Source organism: Dreissena polymorpha, chromosome 5 (genome assembly GCF_020536995.1).
Source record: "Dreissena polymorpha isolate Duluth1 chromosome 5, UMN_Dpol_1.0, whole genome shotgun sequence".
NCBI lineage: Eukaryota > Metazoa > Mollusca > Bivalvia > Myida > Dreissenidae > Dreissena > Dreissena polymorpha.
Genome location: NC_068359.1, coordinates 9,944,758 through 9,959,975, shown reverse-complemented (window position 1 = coordinate 9,959,975; position 15,218 = coordinate 9,944,758). Strand labels below are relative to the sequence as shown.

At 36.2% G+C, this 15,218-nt stretch overlaps 1 protein-coding gene across 1 annotated transcript in view; it reads left to right on the top strand.

Annotated features, from left to right (window-relative positions):
- Positions 1 to 15,218, top strand: part of LOC127880974 (protein polybromo-1-like) — a 117,629-nt gene that overhangs the window by 36,103 nt on the left and 66,308 nt on the right. The window contains exons 10-18 of the mRNA XM_052428490.1: positions 593 to 823; positions 1,377 to 1,446; positions 3,220 to 3,318; positions 4,113 to 4,178; positions 7,715 to 7,738; positions 11,343 to 11,498; positions 11,836 to 11,967; positions 12,198 to 12,370; positions 13,879 to 14,011. Coding sequence (XP_052284450.1) covers positions 593 to 823; positions 1,377 to 1,446; positions 3,220 to 3,318; positions 4,113 to 4,178; positions 7,715 to 7,738; positions 11,343 to 11,498; positions 11,836 to 11,967; positions 12,198 to 12,370; positions 13,879 to 14,011 — 1,084 coding nt within the window. The remainder of the gene's footprint in view (positions 1 to 592; positions 824 to 1,376; positions 1,447 to 3,219; positions 3,319 to 4,112; positions 4,179 to 7,714; positions 7,739 to 11,342; positions 11,499 to 11,835; positions 11,968 to 12,197; positions 12,371 to 13,878; positions 14,012 to 15,218) is intronic.

Here is a 15,218-nt window from a genome sequence, read left to right as displayed (position 1 = left end):
GGTCTCAGGTGAGCTCCTAATGGCCCATGATCCTCTTGTTTTGGGATTGCTATTTTTGGCAATTTTCAATAAAGGTTGAGTATTGACATCACTGTTTCTAAAAATCAAAAAGTGTTTTCCACTCAATAAGTCAGAAACTAAGTAAGGTATTGGGATGAATTATAAATAGCTTATTTTGAGACTGTATTTTTTATTGCACTTCAGTGTAAGGTTTAAAATAACAGGGCATATTGACAATATTTTCCCTAATAATAAAAGAAGGCATATTACCACTTTTCGCATTTCCTGTCCAATATAAAAATGCTACAGTGACAAAATTAATAGTTTTGCAATACAAACTTGTTAAACTTAAATCTTATTTGTTAGAAATATAGTAGCAAATTAATCATTGGTATTCCCTTTAAACAATAAGCGGGCCTTGTTCTGCCAAAATGGGTCTTAATGCACAGGCTAATTAGAGAAATCAATTTCTGCTTATATATAAAAAATTGTTCATTGGGAGCCGCTTCTAAAAAAAATCCAGTCTTACGCATATGCATGAAGCCTTGTATTCTTAGAGAGAGTCTAAAATATCTCTGACTGTATTCAACAGAACTCGGGGGTCCTCCACCAATCAAAAACTATCGGCACAAATTGCCGCGCTCGAGTACCCAGAGCCCATCGACCCGACTGATATAATGGAATACGAGTCTGACTCCGGTGCAGAGACCGTTATGTCCGAAGAGGAGAATCCCATGTGGCATCTGTTTAACGCCGTGAAGAATTACACCTCTGTCGAGGGCTTGAGGATTGTCGAGCCCTTTCTGAAGTTGCCGAGTAAAAGGTTAGTAATGATTCTTGGGCTTCCATTTAATAGTTTAAAACTGCAGGAGTTATTTCAAGAACTTTTTTTCATGATCATGTATTGTGCAAAATGAACGACTTACAAGCAAATCTGAATTGAAATTAGCCATACATTAATGGTCAGTTCATTGTCATTACGTGTTAATATGGCAAATCATTCATTGAAATGTGAAGTATATAAATTAAGATAAAAAGCAAATAATATTTTCTTTAAATCTTTTTCTACTAAATCATACATGGGAAACTTAACACATCTGCAATTTAGAATGATTTGGAATTTCCATGATTGCATATGAGAAGAAAAGTGACAAAACTTCAGGAACATTTCTTAATTTTAAATTGCTGATAATAAATTATTTAAACTCAGAAATAATTGTGTGATGTTACAAAAGCATCCTGGAAAACAACACCAAAATATTTTTTTCCAAAAGTGGCAATTTCATTTAAAGGAAAATGACCTGATTTTATTGTGTTGCATAGTCGGCCCAAACTGTTATTTCAACTGCCATTATTATAGTCTTGAATATTTCCAGGTACTATCCTGACTACTATGAAGAAATTGAGAAGCCCATTTCTATTAACAACATCCACAAGAAAATCAAGGTGAGAGCAATGATTGGAGGTCAACCAATATTTTCATATATAGAAATAACTTATATGAAAAAATGCAAAAGGTAACTTTAAGTATGTTTATTTAAAGACAGTTAAGTTCCAGCCATAAAATGTCCATATATTGATGGATTTTATAATAAATTGGCACAAATGTTAACCAAAATAATATGACTTATGGAATGTAACCCCCAACTCCCTACCTCAAAGCTCATGGTCACACTTAGGGGTCAGAAGTCATATTCGGCAGAAAACAGCTTGTTTAAATTTTCAACATATTGTCATTTGCTTTCCGCTGTTTCGATAATGAAATGTTTTTATTTATAGATTAAATACAATGTTGTGTTTAGAGTGGTCTCTAAGCCGGACTGGACCACCTTATATACAATGTTGTGTTTCAGACTGGTTTCTACACCGGACTGGACCACGTCATATACAATGTTGTGTTTCAGACTGGTTTCTACACAGAACTGGACCACCTTATATACAATGTTGTATTTCAGACTGGTTTCTACACTGGACTGGAACACCTCATATACAATGTTGTGTTTTAGACTGTATTCTACACCTGACTGGGCCACTTCATATACAATGTTGTGTTTCAGACTGGTTTCTACACCAGACTGGACCACCTTATATACTTTGTTGTGTTTCAGACTGGTTTCTACATTGGACCACCTCATATACAATGTTGTGTTTCAGACTGGTTTCTACACCCGACTGGCCCATCTCATATACAATGTTTTTTTATGTCCCCCACTATAGTAGTGGGGGACATATTGTTTTTGCCCTGTCTGTTGGTTGGTTGGTCTGTTGGTTGGTTGGTTTGCGCCAACTTTAACATTTTGCAATAACTTTTGCTATATTGAAGATAGCAACTTCATATTTGGCATGCATGTGTATCTCATGGAGCTGCACATTTTGAGTGGTGAAAGGTCAAGGTCATCCTTCAAGGTCAGAGGTCAAATATATGTGGCCCAAAATCGCTCATTTTATGAATACTTTTGCAATATTGAAGATAGCTCCTTGATATTTGGCATGCATGTGTATCTCATGGAGCTGCACATTTTGAGTGGTGAAAGGTCAAGGTCATCCTTCAAGGTCAGAGGTCAAATATATGTGGCCCAAATCGCTTCTTTTATGAATACTTTTGCAATATTGAAGATAGCAACTTGATATTTGGCATGCATGTGTATCTCATGGAGCTGCACATTTTGAGTGGTGAAAGGTCAAGGTCATCCTTCAAGGTCAAATATATGGGTCAAAATTGCTCATGTAATGTCACTTCTGCAATATTGAAGCTAGCAATTTTATATTTGAAGTGCGTGTGTTTCTCAAGGAGCTGCACATTTTGAGTGGTGAAGGGTCAAGGTCAAACGTCATATAGGGGGACATTGTGTTTCACAAACACATCTTGTTAGACTGGTTTCTACACTGGACCACCTCATAAACAATGTAGTGATTTAGACTGGTTTATATACAATGTTGTGTTTCAGACTGGTTTCTACACCGGACTGGACCACCTCATATACTATGTTGTGTTTCAGACTGGTTTCTACACTGGACTGGACCACCTCATATACAATTTTGTGTTTCAGACTGGTTTCTACACTGGACTGGACCACCTTATATACTATGTTGTGCTTCTGACTGGTTTCTACACCTGACTTGACTACCTCATGCAGTTAAATACAATGTTGTGTTTTAGACTGGTTTCTACACCTGGCTTGATTACCTCACGCAGTTAAATACAATGTTGTGTTTCAGACTGGTTTCTACACCGGACTGGACCACCTCATGCAGGATCTCACCCTGGTGTTTGAGAATGCCAAGCAATACAACGCTGACGAGTCAGTCATATATAAGGTAAGATAAGTCAGTCATATATAAGATATTCTAGACATTTTGTTTCTTTGTTACCCAACCCCTCACACACACATTAAAAAATGGGTGTGATTTAACCTTTTGTCAGCTAATTTTCTTCTTTTTAGTGCCATGATTGCTTCACCAAAATTAAGTTTGTAGGGATGGATTTTTAAATGGCTCGGCACACATGTATTCCAGCATAAGACAATATGAAGCATGTAACACTCGTCTCTCAACATCAAAGTTCAAGGTCATACTTAGCGGTCGAAGGTTAAATTTGGCCTTTAACATCTTTGTCGAGACTGAAACTTTGTGATTCATGATGTAATTTTGAAAAAACTTGAAAACAAATGACCATTTGCAAGAGACAACATTTTACATATATCACTGTATCCTTACCTCAAAGGTCAAAGTTCAAGGTTACACTTAGAGGTTAAAAGTCAAATGTGTTCATAAAACAGGTTGGTTTTCACTTTATGGGAGTTTTAAGACAAAAGGGGAGTGTAGGGTATCAATAATATGGAAAAATAGCTTGCTCTAAGAAATGTTTGTTCATAATTAAAAAGTAGTCTAGGAAACTCTGTGCTTGGGTAAGGGGATGGGGAGGGGAGTGGGGGGAGAGAGATTCTCATGTGCACAGTCTGGTCAGGAGCCACCCAGTCGGCCATGAAGTCCGGCAATGTTACGTGGTCTCCTAAGTGGATTGGGTAGCTCCTGGGATGCGCAGGCTGGTCTGGAAATAGGCTGGCCAAATAAGATCAGCCTGCCTCTTTCAACTGTGTGTTTATTTTTAGAATGCCTGCTTACTGCAGAAAGTCTTGCGGGAAAAGAAGAAAGAACTGGATAAGTTTGGATTCAAGGTAAGAGTGCATGAAAGTCCAGTTTCTATAGAAGGCAGAGTAAATGGAAAGGATCCCATATAAGGGTGTATTACCGTGTATAGTATGGTTCACTATTTGTAAAAGGAGTAATGAATGGCTTTTTTTTCCAACAGAAAGAGATAATAACCTGTACCAGTCAAAATGGACATTGTTCGCATTTATTCACCTTATATTAGGAAAATTTGTATACACATGTATTTCTGATTTTAGTGGCATTATGGTTAAAACAACTTATTAATTAAATTCAAAAGTTTCAGAGTCTGTATTCCTCCATTTCTAAACTGTCATTTTTATGCTCCCCCGAAAATTTATTTTGGGGGGAGCATATAGTCGCCGCTTCGTCTGTCCGTGCGTGTGTGTGTGTCCGTCCGTCAGTGTACAAATTTTGTCTGGACTATTTCTCAGCAACTAATGACCGGAATTCGATGAAACTTTATGGGAAGCTTCACTACCAAGAGGAGATGTGCAGCGGGTTCTGGTCGGATGATTTTTCACAGAGTTATGGCCCTTTGAAATTTTCTATAAAAAAAATTCTTGTCCCCCTTACTACTGTGCCCTCAAAACGTTTCCTTTTATCAGAATATATAGTGCAATATTGTGACCAAAAAAAACTTTGGGGATTATCACCCGTCTTCGACGGTTTCTTGTTAACATCTGAAATCAAATTCAGCAATTGGGATTTTTGTGACCAGTTTTGTGAAAATATGTACTTGTGCCATTTAAAGTATAACCCAATAAAGCCAAAGCTCTGAGTGTTAAAAAAAAATGGAATACTTGAAAAATCAGATGGGATGAACCTCTTTCCTCTCCCTATGAAGTTGGGATATGCATATTTAGACAAAAGCCCTTGTATTGTTGTGGGCAATTTGTCCATATATCACTCTGAATTGATTACTATTTTAATAGAGCTGATTGCTTTTTTTGTTTTGTGCAAAATATTTAATGAAGCAAATTTTTTTTTAAATTAAAACAGACTTCCCAAAAGCTAAAAAATTGTGTAAGTCACTCGGTCCGCCAACCTGATCTCAAAGGGATAACACTATCAGAAATGGTGAAAGATTTCTTCTTAGTAGAATTATTATTACATAAGAATTATGGCTGAAGATTTTAAGTTATTAAGGTTATTTTTAACACCCACCATATTGCTTTCTTGCCACCTGTTCTTCATGACTGATAGATGTATTATTAAATCATTTTATAAAATCATATTCAGTGAAAGGATATTGTTATGGATCATGATGACTCGCGAAAGTGACTTCAACCTGTTTAAACTTTTGTATTTATTTACAATGTAAATATTAAAAAATTTTAGAACTTTTTTTTATTGTGCAACCGTTTTACTTGAAAATCAATTAATTGCTGATATATTGAACCAAATCAAAAAATTTCGGTCTTGCCTGTTTCGCCAATTGTTTTCGGGAAGTCTGTTTAAAATGCATGCTTTGGATAAGTATTTTTTTTTAAACTACTACATCAAGACATGGATATAATCACTAAAATACATATTCAACTTGTATAATTCTTTTGAAGTTAAACGATTATATTTTATTTATTTATGACACAATTTACTCACCAAACACATTTAAAATAATTTTTACCTGGTTTCACATTTTGTAAAGGTTTAAGGTTTAAATTATCATAGAAGTAATTTCAACCATTGGTCTGCTTTCCTCCCGCTACATAGGAAATGTCTATACCCGAGCTTGGTATCCATTTTGAGTTTCCAATGTTGGTGAGTATTCAAGGGAGGCAATCGGAGTAGCGGAGTTATTACTTAGGAAATAGGAAATAATTGTCTTTTTCTTGTTGTTTATCAACCAATAAACACAAAGTTTGATTTTTTGATGCAAAGAAAAATCAAGAATTTAGCCACAAAGGTGTCAGCTTTAGTTGTTTTAAACAACATGCATCAGAACAAAGATTGTTTATTGGGCAATAAACACTGATAGAGATAAATTATTTTGATTCTGACATGAGCTGGCACAATTTTTAAGGAGTTAAATAAAACAGATATTTTAGTATAGTTACCATAGGATTGGGATTTATTCAAGGAATAACTTTGTGAATTTTTGTTAAACAAAGGTAACTTTGCTATTTTGTATGTAGAAATCTCAGCCGGTATCATGTTGGAATTCTGTATATATCGTATGCTGTACTCCAAGCCTGGTCTTGTGATTTGTTGTAAAGTAATTTTGTTGTTTGTCTCAGATTTGTGTTTCATTTAAGGCTATACTAGAATTAGATATTATAAACTACTAAAGCATGTCTTCTGAAGTTATCTCATAGAAAGCAAAAGCCATCAAACAAATTCTAGTAAGTACACAATACACATGCTTCATGGACTCTTGACAAAAAATATTGGTTGCTAAGTGAAACTTTTAAAATGTCATTGTTTAATCAGCCCTGGTAATTTTGTAAGCTCTGCGTTTTAAGAGAAATCCTGAGGTATTGTCATAGCCTGCTCGTCGTGTCGTCCGCTTCGTGCTTAAACCTTTACATTTTGCACTAAAATTGAAGTTTCTTCCACCTACAACTTCATATGTAGATGCACCTTCATGAGTTCTACACGCCACACCAATTTTTTAGTCACTAGGTCAAAGGTCAAGGTCCCTGTGACCTCTAAAAAAAATAAATTCTTAGAAGCTTTCATTTATTCAAAACTGCACCCGCAGCCAAGCGTTGGCACTCGTTATGTGGTGCTATTGTTAGCAGCCAAGCGTTGGCACCCGTTATGTGGTTCTTTTGTTAGCAGCCAAGCGTTGGCACCCGTTATGTGGTGCTCTTGTTAAGCTGTATAATAATACTCGGTTATTGTGAATATGTTGTGGTCGTTATTGCTATGAACTGATAGTGTTATTTATTGTTGTGTGGATGATTGGTATGCATGACATTCTTCAAGAAAATGTGCCTTTAGATACATAGCTTCTTATTGACCCTGTATGATGGGATACAGTCAAAAAATAAATGTTGTGACCATGTATACCATGTACCACATGTCTACTGACTTCTTTTCTGTCCTGCATTCAAATGCAGCATAAACTTACCTTAAATATAAGACCATTAATCTACCCAAAGAAGGCATTACATAGTGGGGTTAGGGAGGTTCAGAGTTGGATTTTTTAACTATTTCCAAAGGAATCAAGTACTGGATTTTCCCAGGATATGGACTCGAGAATGTCTCTGTTAGCCAAAGGCTCAAATGCAATTAAGACACTGTGGGAAAACTGAGCTTAATGAATTGTCCCATGCACGACATTTTCCACTAAAACTGGATTTTTGTTAATAAGAGAAATCCTTTTACAAAAAATACGATACAGGTGGCGAGTCTTCCCTGATTAGCCTGTGAACACTGCACAGGCTAGACAATACTTAATGCACATGCTTTAAGTCCAGTTTTCCCAGAGTCTAGCTTTATTGAGCTATTTCTTTGCTTACGTGTACCCAGGTGCCAATAATGGACATCTGTGTCATACAATACATTCATCATGGCTTTATTGTTATTTGTCATATAACAGGGCACTCCACCAGTGGCTGTTGATGTAAGATTCAAACCTTTAACTTATAGATCAATCATGGGTGTGACTTATATTCCCTGCTACTGATCTTTCTTCTTCGATTCTGTCAAAATAATCTATCACTACAAATGGACTGAATGGCTAAAATAAACACTCTTTGGCTAACACATTTTACTCATAAAAACTCATTAAATAATTTAAATCAGTAGTATTTTAATATTTTTTGCAATTCAAAACAATTTTGTTGAAAGACAATTTTGAGGCGGGGCAAAAGTGACAAGATGGTTTTTATAGTGTTTTTTTAAAGTTGAAGTGAACATTATTAATATGAAGGTGGCTATGGTGTCCCTAGCAGTCAGGGGATCCCAGGTTGAATCACCATTCAGGGAGTCTTCTCAAGATATCCTCCAAAGACACCAAGTACGGATTTGTCCCTATAAGTTTGATGTTTACTTTGTAATGAAGCTTAAATAAATGGGTTAAAAGTAAACTTAACTCAATACTACCGAGTTTGGGTGAACCCAGTAAGGGGTGGGGTATAACTCAATACTACCGAGTTTGGGTGAACCCAGTAAGGGGTGGGTTATTACTCAATACTACCGAGTTTGGGTGAACCCAGTAAGGGTAGGGGTATTTTCCTCCCCCAGGTATTATGGGGTGGAGTATTTTCGTCCCTCAGGTATTAAGCGGTGGGGTATTTTACTCCCTCGGGTATTACCCAGTAAGGTGGTGGGGTGTTTTCCTCCCTCTGGTATTAAGGTGGTGGGGTATTTTCCTCCCTCTGGTATAGCCCAGTAAGAGAGTGGAGTATTTTCCTCCCTCTGGTATAGCCCAGTAAGAGAGTGGAGTATTTTCCTCCTTCAGGTATTAAGGTGTGGGGTATTTTACTCCCTCAGGTATTACCCAGTAAGGTGGTGGGGTGTTTTCCTCCCTCTGGTATTAAGGTGGTGGGGTGTTTTCCTCCCTCTGGTATTAAGGTGGTGGGGTATTTTCATCCCTCTGGTATAGCCCAGTAAGAGAGTGGAGTATTTTCCTCCTTCAGGTATTAAGGTGTGGGGTATTTTCCTCCCTCAGGAATTACCCAGTAAGGTGGTGGGGTGTTTTCCTCCCTCTGGTATTTAGGTGTGGGGTATTTTCCTCCCTCTGGTAAAGCCCAGTAAGGGGGTGGGGTATTTTCCTCTCTCTGGTATAGCCCAGTTAGGGGGTGGGGTATTTTCCTCTCTCTGGTATAGCCCAGTTAGGGGGTGGGGTATTTTCCTCTCTCTGGTATAGCCCAGTAAGGGGGTGGGGTATTTTCCTCATTCAGGTATTAAGGTGGTGGGGTATTTTCCTCCCTCTGGTATTAAGGTGTGGGGTATTTTACTCCCTCTGGTATAGCCCAGTAAGGGGGTGGGGTATTTTCCTCTCTCTGGTATAGCCCAGTTAAGGGGTGGGGTGTTTTCCTCCCTCAGGTATTACCCTAAGGTATTTCTAACATCACACCCCTGGTAGATTCTCTGCCTTTGGTGAAAGTCTTGCATATTAACACCATCCTCAGTAGATACTAACTACTAAAATACATGCTTACGAAATGAGATTCTTGGTATTAATAGAAAGCCTTAATTTATCTGTTTGCCAAATGTGTTTGTTGCTAGCAATTTAAACTCGAATGCAAAAGAAAATCTAATTTGGTCTTGTTGTCCTCTTCACAGCCTTTAGCTTCATTGACTTTTCTTTTTTTGTCCATATTTCATGGTGTCTCATAAAAGTGACTTTATAAAGAAAAATAAACATAACTTGACTATTGATGTCACCCTTCTAGAAGCATATTCCATAGGTTTTATAAAAGCTGATATGATATAATGGTCTTGTGTGATGTTTTTGGTTGAATTTGAGAAAGCATTCATTGTTTTGTTGTTCAACAAGAGCGAAATTTAAATAGTGCGTAGGCTGCTAAGGGCTTAAATTTAAGGAAGTTTCAGATAATTTACTCTCAATTTTAGACAAAATCTCTGAAAGTGCGCCAATGAAGTTCCATTATTTTCATAAATTGCAGTCACAGAAATTCCAGAAAATTCCAAAATATCAACCACGGAAGTTCCAAAACTTTCAAAATAGCAGTCATGGAAGTTTCATAATTTCCGAAAAGTTCCATTATTCCAAAAATTACTGTCACGAAAGTTTCGCAAACTTCCAAAATTGCTGTTGCAGATACTTCCTTAATTCTAGCCATAGAAGTTCGCGAACTTTCAAACATGCAGCATTGAAAGTTCAATCATTTTAGGGTGGACAGGAAAAGAAACCTTTAAAAAAATCTTTCTTTTATATTTAAATTTAAAAGTCTTACACTGAATGATTTTTAGCATAAAAACCTTCTGACAAACAACTGACCTTAAAACTGAAATTTAAACTTTAGTTGAATTCTGATAACATGCTAAGGGAATGTGTTTTGCAATTGCTCTAGCAGAACTTCCAAAATCAGAGGTGGACACTGTGTGCTCCCTTTTTCAAAAGTTAAGTACACCCTGTGACACCTTATGTCTACATATGTGACAACTCAGGTTTACTTTTTGGTTAACATAAGGTTGTGCTAACCAGAAAAGGGCTTATAATGTCAAATGCTTGATCCAAGGAATAAAACAACAACAACAACATGAACACAGCTATCGAACATAAAAATCTCTGTTTTGTGGTGTGGCTTGGAGACTGTCAATATATCCCCTACTAACAATGACTAACAGTATTTCTTGTGGCAAAGTGTTAAACATATAACCATTGAAATGTTGATATCTAAATTACAATAAATTATTAAATAAAATAAGAAACCTTAAAAGCCAATCAGTTTTGCTGTTTTGCATTTTTGTTTACTATACATTAAATAAATTTGTAAGTTTGTTATAATTAACATACAATTAACGTAACAATTACAATTATTTAGTAAATAAACACATTTCTTGTTATTTAAGATATTAAAATTGCTTTACTTGTGAATGCTTATTGACAAAACCTCATAGTAAATTTGAGAACCATGTTTAAGTTTTGCTAAAACCACCCAAATAAAACAAGAGAATTCGGGTCCAACTAAAGTCTGTTATTGTTTAATTTCAGTTAAAATACATTAAAATGTTATAAAAAATGCCTGTACTTATATCCAATAAGGATAAATGAAGGAACAAGGAGGTATTCATTTTAGGAAGATAATTCAAACATATTCTCAAGTTCCCACTGTTATGGTATTCTGCTTACAAATTCTCAGCTGGAAGGACACTGGCCCCTTTCTCTCAGAAGGGAGAGTAAGCCATGTCCCCATATTCAGAAGGCTCCTGAGTGAAAAGTAATGGTAATTTTTTTAATTCATAGCATCCCTAAAGTCTCTAGCAACGTCATGGACAGGTTTATTTTACACTTAAATATTTACATCAAGTAAATATTGCTAGAATGAACATTTTTTTGCCTTGTGTAAGCAGATTACATTGGATTTTAAATAGAAAATATAATCAGACATTTTCAAGGAAGTACATAGTACAACTTGAGTTAAGATGTCCCTTTGGGGCTTTGTGAAATATGGGGCCCCTGGATAATAATACTTCAAGGAATAAATTGATGTCGAGATATTTCACTACATTTTTGACAATTTTCATATTTTTAGAAGAGTTATGATGATGACAGCTTGACTAAAAAGAAGAAAAGTTTGACGCCAAGTGACGCTGACAAGAAACGTGGCATTCAGAAGAAAGTGTTCGATGCCGATGAGTTACTGAGAAAGAGGCTGTGGTCATTGTACAAGTCAGTGCATGACTACGCTGTAAGTACAGTATATATATTCCCTTATACAAACTCCTGGGGCCTGTACACTTTTCCATAGGTGGAGAGGCATTAATAAGGAATGAACATGTTTTTTTATTTTGTATTACACTAAAAGAAGACTATAATTTTACTGTGTAGCTCATTCTATAAGGGTTTTACGGAAAGATTAATGGAACTCGTGTATTTGCAATAAATTGCAATGGCATTAAAAGATAATTACCATAAAAGCGGAAAGTGTCATACCTGATAAGTCTATGCGGTCTGCACACTTTACGCACATGCATTAGGCCCCATTTTCCCAGAGTGAGGCTGAAAATTAATGCATTGTGATTCAGGACAACACCGGCCGTCTGCTGCGACAGATATTCATGTACCTACCCATGAAGAAGGACTACCCTGATTATTACAAGGTCATCACCGACCCCATTGACCTTAGCACCATAGAGACAAAAATCAAGGGGAACAAGGCAAGTGGGAAAAAATCTTCTTTTTCAAGGGCATATGTCCCAATGGAAGATGACAGTGTATATCTGTGAACCATGTTAAAGACCTGTTTAAAACATAAATCCAATGAAGGCGTAAAGCGCAAATTGCACAGGCTAATCAATGACAACAGTTAACACAAATGCATTAAGCCCAGTTTTTCCGAAACGAATCTGCAATGATTTAAGATTGACTATGTCTCGGCACTTTTCAGTACCCTTCGGAATACAATCTGATGTCAGATTTCGACCTGATGTTCAAGAATGCTCGCCACTATAACGAGGAGGGCTCTCAGGTGTACTCAGACGCCCAGACGCTGGAGAAAGCCCTCAAAGCAAAATGGAGGATATTAAATCAGAGTGCTGGGACCCCAAAGGGCAGCAAGTCGTAAGTAGAAAGTTGGATCATTATTGGGTATTTGTCTCAGGTTTACCCCAATGCCTAGAGTATATATGCTAGCTATGTTAACTGTTTACATTACGTCTGTGAAGCAACAGTGGTTTCTGTGTCCAGAAACATATGTCATATATAGTGTCTTTTTTAAATTGCAAAGTTTGAAAAAAACATGTAGAATATCACACCATTGTGAACCATGTACAGCATTACACCACTGTGAACCATGTACAAAATCACATCACGGGGAACCATGTAAAATATCACAACACTGTTTACCATGAACAGTATCACACCACTGTAATCCATGAATGAAAAAGATCACACCACTGTAAACCATATACAATATCACTGTGAACCATGTACAGTCGCACACCACTGTGAACCATGCACAGCATCCTACCACTGTGAACCATGTACAATATCACATCAATGTGAACAATGTACAATATCACACCACTGTTAACCATGTAATATATCACACCACTATAAACCATGTACAGTATCACACCACTGTAAACCATGTACAATATCGCACCACTGTAAACTATTTACAATATCACACCTCTGTGAACCATGCACAATATCACACCAATGTAAACCATGTACAATATCACACCACTGTTAATTATGTACAGTATCACACTACTGTAAACCATGTACAATATCACACCACTGTGAACCATGTACAATATCACACCACTGTAAACCGGGTACTGTATCACACCACTGTAAATCATGTACAATATCACACCACTGTGAACCATGTACAATATCACACCACTGTGAACCATGTACAAATATACACCACTGTAAACCATGTACAATATCACGCCACTGTGAACCATGTACAATATCACACCATTGTAAGCCATGTACAATATCACGCCACTGTGAACCATGTACAATATCACACCACTGTAAACCATGTACAATATCACACCACTGTGAACCATGTACAATATCACACCATTGTAAGCCATGTACAATATCACACCACTGTGAACCATGTACAATATCACACCACTGTAAACCATGTACAATATCACACCACTGTGAACCATGTACAATATCACATCACTGGGAACCATGTACAATATCACATCACTGGGAACCATGAACAATATCACATCACTGTGAACCATAAAAAATATCACACCACTGTGAACTGAACCATGTACAATATGACACCACTGTGAACCATGTACAATATCACACCTCTGTAAACAATCACAGTAATTTGTCACCAAATTTGTTTATAGAAAAGGGAAATACTGCTGTAGTACTTACCCAATTTGAAATTAGTTATATAAAAAATCAAAAAAAATCAGGAAGATCCAACAATTTTTTTTAAGTTTCTGGAAGGGCCAAATAACATGTTTCCTAAAAATTTAAGAAAGAGTAAAATATTATTTTTTTTCTAAAACTTTCTGGTGGAGGCAAATAACATGTTGTCTTAACATTTCAGCAAGAGCCAATAAAATGTTTTCTATAACTTTCAGAAAGAGCCGTAAAGGTCCCACACCTACAAGTCTTGCTGCGCGTCTCCAAGATCTGTACGAGTCCATCAGGGATTATCAAGACGTGAGGGGGCGGACACTATCAAGTCCCTTCATGAAAGTCCCTGCAAAGGCAGTAAGTGCTTGAATTAGAGGAAAATATGCTGTTTGCAGGTGTCTGCAAAGCAGTATGTGTTGACTCGCTTCTTAATGATTATAACAAAGTCATCAAGAAGTCAGTGGACAATTTTACTTTTGCCTATATGTTATCCTTTGTATGATATAGAGGATATTTGTTCATGTCAATGTAAGATCGTTTGTTATTTCAAGAATGATCATAGAAAATATATTTTCACGAGTGAATTTTTTTTTTTTTATGATCACGAGTGAAATAACAAACGATCATGCACTGACATGAACACATTTTCTGAAATAATTAACAGCTGTTTCCCTTTCGCTGAAAAGTTACCCTTTCTCGGAGTTTCTCCCGTGGCGTGCCTCAATACATTTCAAAACACAAAATGACGTCATTAGTGTGACGAAATGACGTCATTATACCAGCGAAATTCTCCAGTTAAACTCTTTTACAATGTAAATAAACTGTGAAAAAGCATAAAATAAAAAGAAAATTTGTTTGATTCGGTGGAATGTCGATTTTAATTCACTCGTGATCATAGAAAATAAAAAAAAAATATTTTTGATAATCTAAAAATAGAAAAAGGAGTTCCGAAAAGGTGTTCTTTTCACCGGTGAAAATAACAATTTGTCCTTTTCACTGCTGTTATTTCACTGTAGAAATGTCATATTTTATCATTAGGTATAAAAGAAAAAGATCTCTTCTTTACAATTTCTCCTATATTCTACTTCTAAGACATTCATGGTTACAATGAGGTATCAAAAGCCATTTTACATAGAGGATATTTGTTGGATCCGGTGGATTATCGACTTTAATTCACGAGTGATCATAGAAAAAATATTTTCACGAGTGGCGCAGCCACGAGTGAAAATATATATTTTCTATGATCACGAGTGAATTTAAATCGATAATCCACCGAATCCAACAAATTTTCTTTTTATTTAATGCATTTTTCACAGTTTATATACATTGTTCAAGAGTTTAACTAAAGAATTTTGCTGAGATAATGACGTCATTTCGTCAAAAAAATGACGTCATTTCACAGTAAACAATGAAAATTATCGATAATTCTCACTGATAATTTTCACTGTTTGAAACAGTGAAATTATCAGTTTTAATTCACTGATATTTCTCTATAAACCACCGGAAAGCATTAAATAAAAAGTTTATAATGTCCTATATGTTATCCTATATACACTGTTAATCC